At 41.3% G+C, this 20,200-nt stretch overlaps 1 protein-coding gene across 4 annotated transcripts in view; it reads left to right on the top strand.

Annotated features, from left to right (window-relative positions):
- Positions 1-20,200, top strand: part of Kiaa1328 (KIAA1328 ortholog) — a 335,550-nt gene that overhangs the window by 2,116 nt on the left and 313,234 nt on the right. For 3 of the 4 annotated variants that reach the window (XM_008832505.3, XM_008832506.3, XM_029563283.1), the window contains exons 2-4: positions 7,269-7,304; positions 7,908-8,038; positions 15,144-15,238. The exons of the other annotated variant lie outside the window; for it this stretch is intronic. In XM_008832505.3, coding sequence (XP_008830727.1) covers positions 7,269-7,304; positions 7,908-8,038; positions 15,144-15,238 — 262 coding nt within the window. The remainder of the gene's footprint in view (positions 1-7,268; positions 7,305-7,907; positions 8,039-15,143; positions 15,239-20,200) is intronic. 4 annotated transcript variants of the gene reach the window in all.

Below are 20,200 nucleotides of genomic sequence, written 5' to 3'. Positions count from 1 at the left end.
AGTCCTACAAGTTTCCATCATGAGAGGACAGATCATCAGTGATTGATTTCCAGTTTTTTAAACTCTTGTGAGTTTGTATCTCCTGCACAGTGTGATTCATTGCTGTTTTCACAAGATGTTGACATGTAATGTATAAATAATGAGGATACCACGTTGTCATTTAGTAGGTTAAATCTTCTTGTAAAATATGTTCCTTCAATTATAAATTTCTTTGCTAATCTATTATGTTTCATAGTAGTGTTATAAGTAGTCATTCATTCCATAGGTTAAGTTTGATAGCTAATATGCATTCAGTAGATTATCATTTGCAGTATTAATAAGTACTAACAAATGTGTACTTTAAGGCAGTAGTTATCATCTCTGCCGTTGAGTCTCAAAAATAGGTGATGATTTTATGTTGATGTAAAAAATAATTTGCCTCAAAATATCTGTGGTCAATAATAATTGTCTATACATGTGTTGCTGGGAAATGATTGAAAACTCACAGGGTTCCACTGCTGCTGGAATCCTACTTCAATTCCTGTTCAGTCCTGAGGGTGTATATATAGATATTTGCATTAAGATATTGAGGTACTTCTAAAGCCATATAGGAATAAAGTGGCACATAAGTTTAGAATACATTTGGTACAGTTTTTGTCTATTTGAGCTTTTAAAAAATTACATGTTTGTTTGAAAATTGTATATACGAAGGTAAATATTTGGATTCTTGATAAAATGAAGTAGTTTGTGTATTATTGGAAAGGATAAGTTGCATGGAGACAAATTCAAATGTTATTTTTTAAAATGCTGAGTTTAGCTGGGCATGATGGAGCGGACCTTTAATCCCAGCACTCCTGTGGCAGGCAGAGGCAGGTAGATCTCTGAGATCAAGGCCAGCCTGGTCTAGATAGCAAGTTCTAGACCAGCTGGGAGTATAGGGAGACACTGTCTCAAAAAGACCAAAAAGTAAGTAAATAAATAAATAAATGTTGCTTTTAGTTTAGAGTTTTTATTTTCTATTTGTAAAGAAATTACAGATGGATGGTAGGTAAAAATATTAGGTTTTCTTATATATTTTGAATGATTTGAAGAGATTAAAAAAACCCAAAAGTTATTGGACCCATGCCTCGAAAAATGATCAGTTTTGTTTTCATTTCATAGGTGGCTTACTGTAAACTAGGCATTCTTTTTTTGTTTGTGAATGAATGCAAAATTGAACATACAGCATGAAAATCATCACGTTCTTTTTTAAAAAACTGATTTATTTTTACTTTATGTGTATGTGTTTTGCTTACATGTATGTAAGTGCACTCATGTTGTGCAAAGCCTACAGAGGACAGAAGAAGGGGTTGGATCCCCTGGAACTGGCATTACAGATGGTTGTTAGCTGCCATGTGGGTGCTGGGAATCAAACCCTGCTTCTGTGGAAGAGAAGCCAGGGGCTCTTAACTGTTGAGCTGTCTCTCCAGCTCTCTAAAATCATCACATTCTTTTTAAAAATAATTTTATTGATCTTTTGTAATTTCATACAACAGTTCTTAATCAAATTTAGACCCCCCCCATCCCTGCTCCACCACCTCCCCACCAGATCTCATGTATTACGGCCATACATGTTAAGTCCCATCCAGTGAAGCATTTGTACCCAGATGTCCTTCAGTGCAAATTCGTCCCCTGGAGACTAGTCAGCCCATCTAGAGATCATATGCAAGGCATACTCTCCCTCACCCAATAGCAATCAGTCTCCAATAGATCTCAGTCTAGCACCCCTCCCCCCGCCCCCATTTCTCTCTTCCCTTCTGGGCCCTTGTTTAATTGAGTTGGCATGGGTCTTGTGCTCGATGCCAGCATTGCCACAAGTTTCCAGTGGCCTGAATGCCTCTGCTTCCCTGTGTTCATGAGCAAATCCTGGCTTTTTCAGTCTATCTGCCCCATCTTCCACTATAATCATTGAGCCATGAGTGAGTGAAGTTCAATGTAGGAGTCCTACCTGAGGATACACACTCTGCAGTCTCATTTTTTAAAACTTGGCCAGTTGTGACCTTCTGTGTGTACCATACTCTGTTGTATAAAGGAAGGTAGTTGAAGGATGCGTTTGTTTTCTCTACCCCTTGTTCCACTATGTTCCCTGAGCCTTAGGCATAGAGGTTCAACTGTAGATGTGTCACCTAGGACTGGGCATCTCTCAGACATATATTCTCTGTGTCTGACCAGTTGTGTAATTCTTCAGTATCCTCCATCTATTGCAAAAAGAAGCTTCTTAGATGAGTGGTGTACGGTATGCTTGTCTGTAAATATAAGGATCCATATTTAGCATATGGTAAAGAATTTCATTTGTCTAGAGATAGGAAAGAGAGTTTTCTCTAGGATCAATGTCCTCTCTTGCTGTGTCTATTTGGCTGAGTTTACAGTGCCACCCATGAATTCACTCCCATTGAGAGGGCTTGAAGTCTAATTAGATAGCTGTTGGTTGCCCCCCAGATAACAGTGCCACTACTGCACCAATAGAGGTAGTTTGCTGTGCCGGTCCTTACGGATTTTAGGCTTTGATCCTGGGTTGGACCATTGATTGTTTTTCTCCCTTACAGTTTGCATATTATTATCTAGCATTATGAGAACTAAATTTTGGTTAGAAGGCTTTCAGGTCTATTTCCTGCTCCATTGCTCCAAGTCCTATCTCTGAAGATTGTTCTGTCTTCAGCAGTAGGGTCTTACCTACTAGTTCTGGGAGATAACCAAGAGCTTTGGCAATGGCCTGTGTTATTTTGGAAGTCTCCTGGACTACTCTCACCAACCACTCAAAGGGAGTTCTCTTCTGTATGGCACTCTGCTCCTTCCCAAGTACCATATGGGCATTTCTCATGGGGTTTTGAGGGCATCACATTTCCCTCTGGGTTTCCTATTCCAAGATTCATTCGTCTCTTTTTCTTCCCATCCGGCTTCCATCCCATCTGGCTTCCCTTCTTCCCCAGTTGATGATAATATTTTATTGAGATGAAATATATGTCTTCTAGTCATAAACGCTACAGTGAAAACTAAAGCAGGATAAGGAGAAGAGTAGAGGGGCTGTAGCTGGAGAGAATTGTGCAGTGCTAAGTACAGAAGTGCAGCCCTCAGTCAGAAGTTGTGTGTGAGCTGGGCATGGTGGTGCACACCTTTAATCCCATCACTTGGGAGGCAGAGGCAATGATCTCTGTGAGATCAAGGTCAGCCTGTCTACTTAGCGAATTCCAGGCCAGCTGGGGCTATAGGGAGGCCTTGTCTTAAGAAGTTATTTATGGGCTGGAGACACGGCTCAGCAGTTAAGAACACTGGTTGTTCTTGCAGAAGACCCGGTTTCGAATCCCAGCACCCACATGGCAGCTAACAACTGTCTGTAACTCCAGTCCCAGGGGATCCGACAGCCTCTTCTGACCTCTGCGGGCATGGGGTGCACTTACCTATTTGCAGGCAATAGACGCATACACATAAAATAAAATAAAAAATTAAAAAAAGGTATTTACTACTGTCCTAGTTTGTTTCTCCATTGCTATGACAAAACACTCTGCCCACTACCAATTTGGGGAGGAAAGGGTTTATCTTTCATCTCCTGGGTCACAGTTCATCAGGGAGCCCAAGGAAGAACTCAGGGCAAGAACCTAGAGGCAGGAGCTGAAGCACAGGCTATGGAGGAACTCTGCTTGGTGGCTTGCTCCCCTGACCCCTGCTCAGCCTGCTCTCTTATACAACACAGGCCCACCTGCCCAGGGGTGGCACCACCCACAGTGGGCTGGGCCCTCCCACATCACTCACCAATCATGAAGATTCCCCACAGACATGGCCACAGGCCAGTCCAGTGGAGGCAGTTCCCCCATTGAAGCAGTTCCCCCACTGAAGCTCCCTCTACCCAGGTGTGTCAAGTTCACACTAAAGCTATTCAGCACAACTACTGAAGTCCTAAAGGTCATGAGTGAATAAGCCATGAAGATTAAGGAGAGCAAGCTATGTGGAAAAATAAAGCATAAACACAAAAGCAGGATCAGGAGCTTGATTCGTTTCCTAACAAATGCAAGGATGCCATGAAGGAGTGAGGGGAAGAGTATCAAGAAATGAGGTGGGGAAGGTGGGGTGCAAGAGTCAGGTCTTGAGCTTCTAGGCCCTTGTGAAGGCCTTGAGTTTTTATTCCGAATGAGGAGTGACATGGGGTTGTTGTATTTGAGACAGAGACTCCCTGTTGCCCCAGCTGATCTGGAATTCCTGTGTAGACCAGGGTGGCCTCGACTTCATAGAGAGCCACTGATCTCTTCTCCCTACCCCGGGTGCTGGGATTAAAGTTGTGTACCAAAATGCCCAGCTTGACATGAAGCTTGCTTTTCAATCTTTGTTCTGACCCCTGTGCACAGAGTAGAATGTTGAGGAGTTATGTGAACAGGAGAGAGTGGTTAGGACATAGTGACAGTAATCCTGGTGAGAGGAATGGTGGCTTGGATTGATGTGACATTGTTGGTCAGATGTTGTTGGACTAGAGGTGGCTGTTGAAGGTTGTACCAACAGAATTTTCTGTGAATAGGAGAGGACAGAAGTCAAGAATAACTGCATGTTTTGTTTTGGTTTGGGGAGCTGGCAGGATGGAATTGTGACTGAGACGGGAAAGGCTGTGTGAGGAACAACCTTTGAGATGAAAGTAAGGTCTTCAATACTGGGCTTCCTGGGTGTGAGGCTTCTATGGTCTAAATGGCAACAGCAATTACAGAAGATAGGCTTGTGATAGAGATGAATTTGGCAATAGTCAATTTATTGATCATATTTAAAGACATAGACTTGAGTCTGCAGACACCAGGACTCCAAGATGGCTTTGCTTGTTCCTCTGAAGGAGAAGAAACTCAAAGAAATTAAACTAAGAGAGCTGTGGAGCTGGATGCCACTGTGGGATCCTGCCTCCCAAGGCGTTGTTGGAGCTCTTCAGAGACAGCATGCCAGTACCACAAGTACATCAGCCTGAGGATAGGGAGCATCGGCAGCCTCACTGTAGTGCTGCAGCCTGCGTGCTCCTCAGCTACTGCCTGTCTTACAAGAAACTCAGACATGAGCAATTAGTACCACAGTGTGAAGGGCACTGCACTCCTGAGCATGACCACCTGCCCAGTTCCTGTCCATGGAGAATTCAGCTAAGGCTATATCTTTCCATAGCCTGACTGAGAGCTCATGTCCAATAAAAGGTGACTGGTTCCTATACCGCTTAAGGAGAAAAAAAGACAGACTTGAGTGAGCTCACCAGTATAAAGCGCAGGAAAAGCTTGAAGTCAGGGGCCCTAGGACTCTGCAAAGTGTCTAGCAGCGGCCAGACTAGGAGGAGGTGAAGGGGAAAGAGCAGGAACTGCTGCAAAGTGAGAGTTGTGATTCTGCTGCCTTTGAAGCTCAGCAGAATGGTATTTTGAAGTCAGTGGTCATGTAAATCAAATGTTATTGATCGAGTACCAAGAAGCCTGAGTATTGGTTGATAGATTCACTAAGACAGGACATTAAAAGTTTGTTTAGCTGGGTGTGGTGGCGCACACCTTTAATCCCAGCACTCAGGAGGCAGAGGGAGGTGGATCTCTGTGAGTTCAAGGCAGCCTGGTCTACATAGTGAGTTCCAGGCCAGCTGAGGCTACTGGGAGACCCTGTCTCAAAAAGACCAAAAAAAAAAAAGTTTGTTTAAAGTAGTTTCATTGGGTTGATAAAACTAAAACTTGATGGAGGTAGGTGTGAGACTGATGAGATGGAGGGGAATTGGAGGTCTTACAAGAAGTCTGTCTGCGAAGAGGGGCAGAGGGTTCAGTAGCTAGAAGGCACACCAAGAGATGTTCCTTTTTCTGAAAAAAAGAAAATTTGACATGTTTAGATGTCTGTAGGAACAGTTAATAGAGAAAAATGATTGATTCATAGGTCAAAGGAGGAGGGAGAAGATCATTAGCAATACCCCAGAGTGAGAAGGAAAGACAGCTCCATTGGCTTTAGACAAGAGCCTAAGTGCTTCTGTAGCGAGAGGAGAAAATGGGTTCTGTGGGCATGGAGGCAAAAGAGGTGGTTAGATATGCTGGCCAAAACCTGAGGAAGGGTTTCACAGTTTGTTTTTCCTGAGGAAATAGGAAACAAAGGTATTAGTTGAGGATAAAAATGGAGGGTGTGTCAGAGGGAGAAATACATAGTGAGCTTCCAAGTCCAAATGAAGCTAAGTGGGTCTCAGCGGGCTGTTCTCTTCCTGTTTTTTGTTTTTTTTTTTTTTGTTGGTTTCAAGTGTGTTTCAAATATCAAGTAAACATTTATTGAGTGCCACTGTATATACAAGGTCCTGTGTTGATCCTAAGGGATATAAAATAAAGAATGGTTTCTGTTGTTCAAGAGACCTCACCATTTCATTTCATGAAACTATTCGTAGATTGTCTGTTGGTGAATTAATGATTCTAATTCTCCTAAAACTGCCTAAACCTCATCCCTGCTGTTTGAGGAAATTGAAAATTTAGTGTTGTTGTTCATTATCAGCCAAAATTTTTTTATGGTTGCTTTTTGGGGACAGGGACTCAAGTAGTGGAGATGGGCCTTAGTCTCCTGATCCTTCTGTTTTCATCTCCTAAGTGCTCGGATCAGAGTGCACCACCATACCTAGCCTAGTGACCAGATCTTAAAGTTGTGGTAGATGGTACAGGGACTGCAGAGAGCTGAGAGACGCCAAGCAGGAGGACAGTGGCACTGCCAGAGTGCTCTTAGGAGTCTTGGGTTTGTGGGGGATGGAGCCCAGAAGCATGCTGTCCTAGGCAAGCCATCTACCACCGAGTTATTGCCCCAGACCTTGCTCACTGCTCCTCCTTAGAGACATTCCACAAGTACACTGCAGGAGAATAACTTCCCTCTGTATTTGCGTGACTGACTTGCCCCCAAACATTGATCTTTGAAGATGATGCCTATCTTGAAATGATTTGTTCTTCCTGTCTACAATAACTGTCAGATTCTCCACAGTACTTAACTCCTTGTTCACTAAAGGAAAGTAGCCTAATGGCAGAGTGTGTTGCCCAAGGTGTCCTATTGGGAATAAAGGTGAATAAAGTTGTATGGATGATGACTTTCCAACATTTTTCTAAATTTGTAGTTATGATTATCTGAAGCTGAACTTTTATGCAATATTGTTTTTGTTATACTTCAGTTACTTTCTGACTTTGTTTTAAAAAATTATAAATTCTCACGTCAAAAGATGAAGAATTATAGACGTTCATGAGGAGAGCAGTGTTTGGATATTTTATGTTTTGCAACATTTTCCTTCATGTCCTCCTCAGTTTCGGATGAAGAGCAGTCGGTGGTATATGTTCCAGGTATGACCTGTGCGGAGAGTTTGGACGTGTCCTTCATTTCTTACATGTCAGGAGGACGTAAGATAGCAGGACAGACGTGTATTTGGAACTGGGTGCAGGAAAATCCACGAGAAAAGTTTCTTAACTGAATCCAAAAAATCAAATGTTTTTGAATATTTGACCATACCCCTTACGATTTGAAATACTGGCTGGGCAGGCAAGCTTTTATAAACGTGTAGAGTATTTCATATACAAAAGAGATGAGATTCTTTTTGAAATTTAAAAATTTAATACCTCAAAGGAAAATGTGAAAACTTGATACAGGTGTAAGTAAGCTTCAGTGCTTACTAGTAGTCAAATGAAATCGTTGAAGATGCTGTTAGGTAAAGCGCATCTTTCCTCTAAGTTATCTTGCCATACTATAATGGGACTTATGAATGTTCATAGCAACTTTTAAGAGTTTGAATTGAATTATTGAATAATTTCTTAAGACAGCTTTTTCATGATTGTGTATGTGCTGAGAGAGAGAAGTAGAGAAGTAATGGGGATGTGAGAACGTTGAAAAGAATAAGAAGATATAATTTTGAGGCCTTGTTTAATGAAAATTCTTGGGAATTTCTACAGAAGGAAATATCAAATCAAGACACAAGTTGATAAGTCCCCAAGCTGATGTGAAAGTTAAGACTTCCAGGGTCCCTGATGCTTCGGTCTCTATGGCATCTTTAAAAGGTGCAGGAGATTCAGTAGCTGAACAGGTCAGTATTTTTTTTTTTTTTACTTTTTGTTAAGAGAGAGAGAGCTAGAGAGAAAGAGAGAGTGTGTTCATGTATGTTCACATGCGATATGTGTACTTTTTAAAAATGTTTTATTTATTTTTATTTTATGTGTATTTGTGTATTGCCTGCATGTAGGTAAGTGCAGCTGTGTTGTGCAATACCCACGGAGGACAGAAGAGGCTATCAGATCTCCTGGGACTGGAGTTATGGACAGTTGTTCGTTGCCATGTGGGTGCTAGAATTTAAACCCAGGTCTTCTGCAAGAACAGTGTTCTTAACCACTGAGCCATCTCTCTAGCCCCTATATGCACTTTCTTTAACATAGGTCTCTCACTGAGCTCAGAGCTTACAGTTGTCTGGCTAGTCAAGCTCCAGGAGTCTGCCTGTCTCCCCTCTGCCCTCCATGCTAGAGGCGCAGGTACACAGCACTACACCTGACTTCGGTGGGTGTGAGAGGTCTGAATCCAGGTGTCTGTGTTTGTGCAGCAGGTGCTTTACCAACTCCTCAGCTTGTTAGGTTTACAAATGTTGCCCAAAGACCTTGAAAAAGTGTTAGGTGATCTACACCTGATCACTTGGTATCTATAAGAGATACAGAAAGTTCTAGGACCTTTTGATAGTGCTGTGTATGAATGTAAAGTATCTACATTACTCAAGAGTTTTACTCTAAAATATATAGACCTGGCTCTAAGCCTTAGTTAAGAAAATGGGTCATCCTAATATGTCTCAAGATTTATATTTTGATTTTTTTCACATTAGTAGGTCAAATTGTCAATATTTTTGCAATTAGGTATCCTTTATGATTTTTATTCTTGTGAATTTGTTATTGTACTTTTATGTTAGAATGATGCTTTTGTAAAGAAAATTAGCATGCATTATGAATTTTCTTAGAAAATAATATCAAGATCCTTCATTTTCTGTTTTTTCAGAAATTATTTTGAGACAGGGTCTTCTGTATTCCAGTCTGGCCTTGGGTTCACTGTGTAGCCAAGGCTGGCCTTGGGCTGTTTGTCCTCTTGCCTCTGCCTCTCAGGTACTGGGATTGCAGGTGTGTTCCACCACGTCCAGCACAATTCTTTCCTTTTTCCTTTATCCTTTTTTTGATATGTATATGTGTCGTCCTTGTCCATGTATGTATGCTAGCATGTGTTGACTGACACGTGTGTCCATGTGTGTATGCGGGCCTGAGGTTGATACGTGTGTCTTTCGCCCTTGCTCTCTGCTTTATTTATGGAGGTGGGGATCCTGTTGGTCCCAGAGCGCCGGTCCTGGCTACTCTAGCTGGCCGGTTTTCCCCAGGGCTCCCGTCTCTACTTCCCGAGTGCCGGGACTCCAGGTGGCTGTCAGGACTGCCTGGCTTTTATGTGGGCTCTGGGGACCAAAACCCCACTCTTTACTCTTGCAGGGCAAGTGCTTGATCCACTGAGCTGCCTCCCCAGCCCTAGACCAGTCGCCAACCTCACCCTCCACAATACTCTCTGCACCCTCCTTTGGCTCATGTCTGTTCCCTTCTATTTATTTTACTCTAAGTATTTTGTTTTAATAAGAATCACTTAGCTGCAATGATACAACGATTATGTTTTCTTTTCTCAACTAGAATTGAGGTCATATTTGTAACCTATGGTTTGAGGGAAATTCATCCTTTTGCCTGTGATGTGTGACTTTTCCTGGGAGAACTGATCAGACTTCTGTTTACCTAAGACGGCACTGACAACAGACTGAAGAAACGTTTTAGCCTCAGCCTGGCTTGGTGAACCAATGAGTTTCCTGGGGTTACTTCGAGAAGCATGGGCAACTCCAAGGCAGCTGCACTACAGAAAGCCCAGCCCAGCATGGGTGACAGCCCCCAAAAGTTGTGCCTCTGCAGCTCCTTGCCCGACTTTCAGGCTGCCCCACCACAGAGACTCCTCTCCCAAGACTGTGCACAGTTTCTAAAACTTTGCAGAGGGGCCTTGTGAATCTTGTAGCTTTCTGAGCTTTCTGGGCCTGAAAAGTTTCTTTAGCTTCCTAAGTGTTATGCTTCTTCCTCCTCCCTACAGGAGGAATGTTTCATTTTGGAAGAAATAGCTACACAGCTGCTTGTTTTCTGGATAAATATTTTTCTGGCACCTACTATGCTCATTCTTTGAGATGTTGTCTGTACCTGCTACTCTGTTACAGTCACAGAGTTGGTAAAATTTTTGCTGTCAGACTGTGCTGGACAGCTTTAGTGTCAACTTTACACACCTGGGTAGAGGGAGCCTCAATTGGGGAATTTCCTCCATTAGACTGGCCTGTGGCCATGTCTGAAGGGCATCTTCTTGACTGTTGAGTGGTGTGGGAGGATCCAGCCCACTGTGGGTGATGCCACCCCTGGGCAGGTGGGCCTTTGTCGCATAAGAAAGCAGGCTGAGCAGGGGCCAGGGAGCAAGCCAGTAAGCAGAGTTCCTCCATGGCCTGTGCTCCAGCTCCTGCCTCCAGGTTCCTGCCCTGAGTTCCTACCTAGGACTCCCCGATGAGCTGTAACCTGGGAGATGTAAGATAAATAAACCCTTTCCTCCCCAAATTGGTAGTGGTCAGAGTGTTTTGTCACAGCAATGGAGAAACAAACAACACAGACCATTTATAGGAAAAGTTTTACAATCCCTAACTTCTAGTCTTGAAGATATTTGTAATATCTCTTGCTGATGATTGTGTTTGGTAGCATGTATGATTTAGTAGAACCCGAGGCCATGTCTTCTTGGATGCCATTTGGAGTAGAAATGGTCCAGTTGTGTCTCTGCTATTCCTGATGACACTGGCATCAATGGTGTGGTGCATCCAGAGAGGGTGCTAAATAGAGGCTCTTAGCTGATCACTCACTGTTTCCTTTGCACAGAGCCCTAGTTTCATTCTGTTGCTGTGATAAACTGTTCTGACCATAAGCAACTTGGTGGGGGGGCAATGGTTCATTTGGGTTCCAGGTTACAGTTCACTGAGGGAGGTCAGGATAGGATCTTAAGCAGAACTTGTGGCAGAACACTCTCTGCTGGCTTCCTCCCCACCTTGCTCCTGGCTCATGCTCAGCTAGCTTGCTCATACAGCCTAGGCCCACCTGCCTAGGGATAGTGGCAAGTAGGCTAGGGACTTCCCACATCAATCATCAGTCAAGACGATGTCAAACAGCAGACGTGGCCACAGAACAGTTTGATGTGTATAACCCCTGGTTGAGACTTCCTCTGATGGCCCTAGGCTGTGTCAAGTTCACAAGACGAGCCACGATGCTCCCATCCTTGTCAGCTTTACACACATGGCTGCTAAACCCTAACTTTTCCTTTCTCTTCCCCAAGAGCTCATCTTAATATCATAGTATAAAATGCATGTAAGTTTAAACGTCCCACAGTCCTTAAAATTTTCAGCACTTTAAAAAGCTCGGGGTCTCTTTAAATATCCAGAGTCTCTTAACTGTTGGCTCCTGTAAAACCAAAAGCAAGTTATATATATTCTTATTCCAGAAGGGAAGAACCAGGGCATAAAAATAAACAGATCAAAGGAAAACCGAAATTCAACAGTGAAAACCTAGGTTCTGTGCTCAGTATCTGGTATCTGGGACTCAGAATGTAATCTTTTGGAGTCCGATAGAGGCTGGGTACTAAAGTCTCTTGAGGAATGATTGGTCTTTTAATGCCCCATCACTTAAAGATGATAGTGTAGACTTATACAGTCAATCACGTTACATGATAAAGACATAGAGAAAAGCAAGTGCGTATAAGTCCTCAGTGCTTGCACAAACACATCCTTAACACACAGGACACGGCTGTCTTCCATTTTCAGGAGTTAGTGCATGTGGTGATAGGTAAGGTCATGGTTTCTAGTTCCGTACTGGTAGTTGGCCCGGCACCATTCATTGAGAAGACCATTCTCTGAATTGCAGTAATGCTGTTGTGAGTCAAGTGGCTGTAGAGGTGTGTCCCTTTATACCTTTTTTGGTAATTGTCTCACCTGAGTTTTGTTTATCACTCTTTGTTTTTTGTTTATCGGCTTTTGGCAGGTGTTTTCTATAAAGGGCCAGATAGTAAATATATTAGTCTACGTAGGCCAAAAAATACACATCAGCTTTGTAGCTTTACTATTGTGCTGTGAAAATGGCCTTAGGAAGTAGGTAAAAGAGTAGACTTGGCTATGTTTTAATAAACTTACGTTTACAAAAGTATAAAGTGAGCTAAATTTAGCTTGCAGGTAGTTTTCAAAACCTTATCCTACATAAGTAAATATATTTTTTATTTTTAGGCAATATATTTGGAACTTTATATAAGTAAACGCATAGCATGTATATTATAGGACTAAGTTCTTTGCTCTTCACTATGTTCTTTGCAAATTCTAAAAGCTTAAATAAGGGGCTGGAGAGACGGCTCAGTGGTTAAGAGCACTGGCTGCTGTTGCAGAGGACTTGGGTTTGATTCCCAGCACCTACATGGTGGCTAACAACCATCCATAATTCCGGTTTCAGGGGAGCCAGTGCCCTCTTATGACCTTCATGGGTATTGCATGACATGGGTGCACATACATGCAGGCAGTACAGTCATACACATAAAAATAAATAAAAATAATAAAATATTTTTTAAAAAGCTGGCTGCTGTTGCAGAGGACTTGGGTTTGATTCCCAGCACCTACATGGTGGCTAACAACCATCCATAATTCCGGTTTCAGGGGAGCCAGTGCCCTCTTATGACCTTCATGGGTATTGCATGACATGGGTGCACATACATGCAGGCAGTACAGTCATACACATAAAAATAAATAAAAATAATAAAATATTTTTTAAAAAGCTGTTATTCATTTATTTTAAGTAATGTGTCAATCCTTATGTTTTTTTGACTAACATTGTTGAATTTAAAAAGCTGTTATCATTCATTTATTTTAAGTAATGTGTCAATCCTTATGTTTTTTTGACTAACATTGTTGAATAGGTACCAGAAAACTAAAGAGATAAAAAGAACAGTGAGGTGTCTTGAAAGTATTAACTGCAGAAACAATCACCATTTCCCAGGGTTGGAAGATCAAGTAGAACAAGTTTGAATTATTGAGATTTAAAACATTTCAAGAGGGCCTCCTTAAACTTGAAACTTGGACTTCTGGTGGCAGGGAACCAGCCTAACCAGTTTTGCTGCCTTCAGGAGGCCTGATAAGTCAAGGCCAGTTCTTCAAGTTCTAGAAAAAATTATAAAATGGAATCATCAGGGCTTGTAAGAGTGAGGAACAGACAGGAATGGCACTGACAGGAAACAAGCAGGAAGGGTATGTTCTTTCTCCTCTGAAACCTCTGGTCTCCCTCTAGTTCTTTTTGTCAGTGTGGTTTATTAGAGATCCGGGTAGCAAAGGAGAAATGAAGTTTCCAGAGTTCCCACCTCACTAACAGTGCTGAGCTTGGGAGGATGAGTTTACAAATGGAAGCCAGAAGAGAAACAATAAAAATAGAGAGTTCTATAAATAGGCCACACTTGTGCTATTCTCTAAGCGATAAACATTTGTGTTTTCAGGTTTGCTGTTAAACACATGGTTAGCTGGGGAGGTAGCCCAGTTGGTAGAGTGCCTGCCTAGTGTACAGGAAAACCTGGGCTCAGTCTCTAGCATTGCATAAACAGGTATGATGGCATACCTGTAATCCTAGCACTCTGGAGGCAGAGGCTGGAGGATCAAAAGTTCACGGTCATTCAAAGCCCACCTAAGCTACATGAGACCCTGTCTTAAGAAACAGTGACAGTGGCTGCTAAAGTTCCGGCCTGTGTGCGGGGATTCTCTTGTTTGACCTGTCCTGTGCGCTTATCTTTGCATAGGTTATCTGCAACATCTGTCACCAAATCCAGTGCCTTCTTCCTTTCCTGGTCGACTTTTTCAGTCGTTGACACTACTGACCTTATGCTCATCTTTAAACTTTTTCTACAGAGTTATATATGTCTGACTCTCTTCTTTTAAATGCTAGTTTAAATTAAACTTAGAAGTACTAGGAATTAAAATTTATAAAAGCATCAATTTCTTGCATTTTCTAGCTGATTTTCAAAAACTACCTTAATTTTCAGTAATCTCTAGTTATTACAGAAAAAATTTTAAAGAGGTAAATACATAAAGGAAGTAATAAAAATCTAGCCACCCAGGGCTGGAGAGATGGCTCAGCAGTTAAGAACACTGGTTGTTCTTGCAGAAGACCCAGGTTCGAATCCCAGCACCCACAAGGCAGCTAACAACTGTCTGTAACTCCAGTCCCAGGGGATCTGACAGCCTCTTCTGTCCTCCGCGGGCATTGCACGACACGGGTGCACTTACCTACATGCAGGCAATACACGAATACACATAAAATAAGAATAATATTTAAACACAAATTTAAATATTTAAACACTAGTGTATGTTACAGACTTTGAATCTTTGATTATTCCTATTTCCAGGGTTCATTTTAAGCTCATTGGTCATGTAGGGTTACTGAAGAAACTGGGTTAGCTTACTTTGGTAGTTGCATAAATGCTACAATGGAAGACAAAGTTTCTTCCTTTTCTGTGTCATAGAGCTGTCTTGTGACGCCTTTGAAGACCTCTCTGAAATTGTTACAGTACTTGTGAGAACCTTTTGTAGTACAAAGAATAGCGTAGCATGTGAGAGCATGAACTGTGGACCCTGAACCCTAATCCTGTTCTTTAGCTGCTGTAACCGTGGGCAAGCTGTGTAGCCTTAATGTAGAACAAGAACGATATCCATGTAATTGCAGCGAGAATGACATGCAGCCACAGTAAGAAGTGTGTAGCATGTTCTTGGTGTGTGGTAAGCACTAGATCCACACTGGATCTGAGCCCCTTCAGAACAAACCACCGGGTGTTTTCAGTGCTTAGCAACCAGTGCCTCTTCGGCCGGCCTTCGTCTATCTTAAGCGGTCTTTCGGCTGTTTTAAGGAAGATTCTCATGGTTTCATTAGACACATGTTTCCTGCCACTGACCAGGGACACGCGAACGCTTTTTCTAGTACTTAGTAGGAACATTTTCTGCTTTGAAGTTCTATATATTTCTGTGTAAATTCCATGATATCCTCTGGTTAAAAATTGCTTTTAGAAGAAGTTAACTAGATGTTTTGTTTTAGAATCTCTGCAAGGGAAGAGTGAAGAGTGCATCTTTGAAAGACTTATGTCTCGAAGATAAGAGACGCATTGCAAACTTAATTCAAGAACTGGCCAGGTGAGACAAACCCTTATGAGATTACTCTTTGAGAGCAGAATATTGCTAATATATTTGATGCTATTATGTCATTGGTCTTAGGAGAACAAAGGCTTTTAGAAAAAAGATTTTGTTTTGCCCAAACGCCCACCTTTCAGGCCTTGCTTCCAGTGACCTGACTTCCCTCACAAGACCTTGCCTCTTAAAAGTTCTACCACTTGCCAGTAGTACCATGGTCTGAGGAACAAACGTTTAACATGTAGGACTTTGTGCCATGCTTATTAAAACTGTAGCCACATTGTTGGGGGAAAGTCATTGGAACTATTCAAATGTACTTTCTGCTCTGTTCTACGTGAGTATGTGTCTGAGGAATGCGCTGCAGCAGCCCTTGCAGTACATTCTAGTGGTTACTTTATACTTCCATGGTTTTACATTTATCAGTTAGAATTTTTATTCAAGTACAAGCTTTTCCTTTTGCCCTGTTTATTTAAGTACTTATTTCTTATTAGTATCAGACTCATAAACTTAGAATTTTATTCTAATCCAGCATTTTAGGATTCAGAAATAAAGTGAAATAGAAGGATGTGACTGTGTAGGCCAGACAAGGGCATCAGATCCCTTGGAACTGGAGTTACAAATGGTTGCTAACTGTCATGTGGGTGCTGGGAAGTGAACTGAGGTTCTCTGGAAGAACAGCAAGTGCCCTTAACTCTTGAGCCATTTCTCCAGCCCTGAAAGATGTGCTTTAAAAAAGAAAAACTTTATTTTGAAATTTCTATAGACTTTCTTGTAGTTATAAACAACATAGGGACAGCTTATGCACCCTTTACCCGGTTTCTATTAACAAATTTTGATTAACTACAATACAGTATCATAACCAGGAAATTGACAGTGTCTGACATTGACATCTGTTATGTACAACGATCATCAATTTTATATGTACTCATTGTAGATTTGTTTACAATCACCACAGTCAAGATTTTAGATAGTTCTAAGACTCACTCATACTGCTTTTGTTTTGTTTTGTTTTTTGAGTTGCTGGGCATTGATCCTAGGGACTTGTATGTAATAGGCAAGTGATCTTCCACTGAGCTACATTCCCAATTCTAGTACTACCTTCTTAAGAGCACAGATACTTTATTTTCTTTCTTTATTGCTCTTTTTAAAGAAAATCTATGTGTCTGTGTGCATATGTCTCTGTGTATGTATGTGGGTGCCCATGGGTACCAGAAGAGGTTGTTAGGTCCCATGGAGCTGGAGTTGGAGACTGTTGTGAGCTGCCTGATGGTGGTTCTCTGGAAGAACAGCAAGTGCTATTAAGCACTGAGCCATCTCTACAGCTTTGGCACAGATTCTTTCCTACCTGCTTTGCTAATCACAAACTACCACGAATCTGTGTGAGTCAGGAAAATATTGTGTCATTTAAAAAAACTATGTGAATGGGATCTTATAGTATGTAACTTTTTTGAGATGGGCTTTTTTTCACTCAGCATAATTCTTTCAATCCATCCACGTTTTTGCTTTTCAGTAGTTTGTTCCTTTGTATTGCTGAGTGGTCGTTCATGGTGTATAGGTCTGGCTTGTTTAGTTACTGCAATGGTTTGAATGAGAATGTCCTCATAGGTGCCAAATATTTGGACATTTTGTCCCCACTTGGTGGCACTGTGTTGGGCGACCTTAGAAGGTGTGGCCATGCTGGAGGAAGCACGTCACTGGGGGCGGGCGTAGAGTTCTTAAGCCTTGCTGGATCTGTGGTGTTTTCTTATTTCCTGTGCTTACTTGAAGATGTGAGAGCTTAGCTTCTGCTCCTCCAGCCACCTCTGCCACTATGCCTTCCCACCATGATGGACACTTGCCCCTTTGGAACCATAAGCTCAAGTAAACTCTTCCTTTTATAAGTTCCTTTGTTCATGGTGTTTCTATCACAGCAACAGAAAAGTAACTAATACAGCTATTCATCTATTGAAGAACATTTAAATTGTTTCCAGATTTTGACAGTAATAAGTGTAGCTGCTATGAACACTGAAGCATACATAGGTTACCATGTATGCCTGACATTTTGATTTCTTTGGGATAAGTACATGCTTAGCTGTATAAGAAACTGCATTCCAGAATGATTCAACCATTTTAAAGTCCCACCAGCAATGTAAGAAATCGAGATTTTTCTGAATTCTAGTATACACATTTGTATAGGTCTAGTTTTAGGAGTTCGCATAAGCACTTAGTGCTATCTTGGTGCTAGCTTGTCTTTCTGTAATGATGGGCCTTGCTTCATGTGCTTATTTCTGTCTGTATGTTCTTTGGGGGAAGTCTGTGCATTCTTTGGGGGCATTTCTTATTGCAGTGCTTGGTTTTATTTATTTATATGTGTTATTTTTATTTTATGTGTATTCGTGTATTGCCTGCATGTGTGTGAGTGCACTCGTGTCGTGTAATGCCCGCAGAGGTGAGAGAGGGTATTAGATCCCCTGGAACTGGAGTTACAGATGGTTGTTAGCTGTCATGTGGATGCTGGGAATTGAACCCAGGCCCTCTGCAAGAGCAGCTAGTGCTCTTAACTGCTGAGCCATCTCTAGCCCTGATGGTTGAGTTTTTTGGCTGAATTTTTAAGAGTTGATTATGTGTGTATGTTTTAGGTACAGGTCCTATGTTGGATATGTAGCTTGTCTCTTCATCCTCAGGGACTTCCATAATTTAAATGATTTTAACTTAAACTAGATGAGCATGTCGTTTTCCCCCTGTAAGTTCATTTGAATTAATTTGTGTCTAAATTGTATAATATAATAATCTAAAAATGATGTAATAAAAATTGTATGATTTTTGTCTAAGTTGAGACTTCCAGGTTTTGTTTTTCTTGATGTCTGGTTAGTTGCTTCAGCACCATTTATAGAAGTCTTTCGTGTGCTTCTGTCAGACATCGGTAGGCACATGTTTGCGTGAGTCTCTTTCTGAGTTCCTCACTGCACGGTCTGTCTGTTCCCCAGCAGTCATTACTGCACATGTCCAGTATAGAAAGCTGAATGCTGAAGCGCGATCCCTTCTGTGTCATTCGTGTTTTTCATAAGGAGAAATGCTAGTTCTTTACATTCTGACTTTGGCACAAGCTTTTCTGCATCTATGAAAACAGATATTTCATCACACTGTGGGTCAATTTTAGGAAGAAATAAAAATTTCTGTATTGACTTTTCTAATCCAAGAATATGGTTATATGTCTCCAGTTATTTAGGTATTTGAATTCCTCGGTAGATGTTTTTTAAGTTTTAGTATGCAGATCTTGTACAAGTTTTTGTCATATTTATTTATATTTAAATATTTAATTTTCTTTGGAGCAATTGTAAATACTGTGATTTTTATTTTGTTTTTTTTTATTTATTAATAGTGTATAGGAATGTGATAGAATTTTATGTTGATCTTAATTCCCACAACTTTAGTGAGTTCACTGATTAATTCTAAGGATTTTGCTGTTGTTTGACTCCTTGGGATTCTTCTGTCCAGAATCATGTCATGTGCGGATAGGGACACTTGTAGTGTTTTCTTTCCATGATGTATATCTTTTCATTTCTTGCCTTATGGTCCTGGCTAGGCTTGTTAGTTCTGTGTAAGTAAAACATGGTGAGAGATGGTATCTTTGCAGCATCTTTGCTCTAGGATGAAGCATTCCATGTGTCCTTGTTGGATGCAGATTGACTGTGCATCTGTATCACATGGAGGTGCTCTTCTCTGTTCCTGGTTCCTCCTCTACCCCCTCTTCCTCCTCTCCTTCCTCTTCCTCCTTCCTCTTCCTCCTCTACCCCCTCTTCCTCCTCTCCTTCCTCTTCCTCCTCATGCTCCCCCCTCTTCCTCCTCCCCTTCCTCTTCCTCCTCCTCTTCTTCCTCCCCCCTTCCTCTTCTTCCTCTCCTTTTTTTTCCTCCCCCTGCCCCCTCTTCCCCCTCCTCCTGCTTCTTTTCAGAAATGAGATCTCAGTGTGTTTTCCAGGCTGGCCCCAAATTATTGGGCTTTTAAACTATTCTGTTAGTTTGGTGTTGCATGCCGCCAAACCCTGTCCAATCACTAGATTTTGCTTTGTTGCATGCTAGATTTTCATGCTTTAGATTTAAATGCTTTTTTTTTCTATGTCACTTGATACATTAATTTTCTTTCTTATCCTACAGTATGGTGGGTTACACTGACTGAATTTTGCATGTTTACCTAGACTTGCATACATGTTATACAACTTATTTGTTAGCACTATTTTTATGCATTGTTTTGTTGGGAATTTTTATATCAAAATTCTTGAAACATACTGGTCTTGAGCTTTGCTTTTTTGTACTTTGTTTGAATTTTGAGTCATGGTAAGAGTACTTTATAAAATAAGTCAGGAATTTTTCCCCTTGTAATTCCTTGAAGAAATTATAGGAAATTGTATTTGGGTTTTTTTTTTTTTTTTCATCTAGATTTTGTTTGTTTGATTTCGATTTAGTTTTAAGTTTTTGAGACAGTGTCTATACATAGCAGAGTCTGGCCTTGAACTTAGGATCCTCCTGCCTCAGCCTCCAAAGCACTGGGATTATAGGCACGCCTGTCATTTGTTTGGCAGTGGTATTAGTTCTCACTTAACTCTTTATTAGTATTCTTCAGTGAAATGATATGGGCCTGAAGATTTCTTTTTTTTTTTAACTGAATTTTTGCAAATTTCATACAATACATTTTGATCATATTTAGACCTCCTACCCACCTCCCAATTCGTGCTGGGATTCTGTCTGACTTGAGCCTGTGTGGGTTTTGTGCATGCTGTTATTATTGCTGTGAGTTCATTAGGGCAACTGTCCAACTGTTTGGAAAACTCTGGCTCTACAGTCTTTCTACCTCCTCTTCCACAATGATCTGTGAACCCTAGGAGGCAGAGGTTTGATATTCAGGGATAAGCGCTCTGCAATCTTTTTTGTTCTCTGCACGTTGACCAGTTATGAGTTTCTGTGTTAATCACCATCTGCTGCATGAGG

Source organism: Nannospalax galili, unplaced genomic scaffold, assembly GCF_000622305.1.
Source record: "Nannospalax galili isolate Female #2095 unplaced genomic scaffold, S.galili_v1.0 scaffold15, whole genome shotgun sequence".
NCBI lineage: Eukaryota > Metazoa > Chordata > Mammalia > Rodentia > Spalacidae > Nannospalax > Nannospalax galili.
Note: the sequence above shows the minus strand (reverse complement) of the source record. Positions and strands in the feature narration are given on the sequence as shown.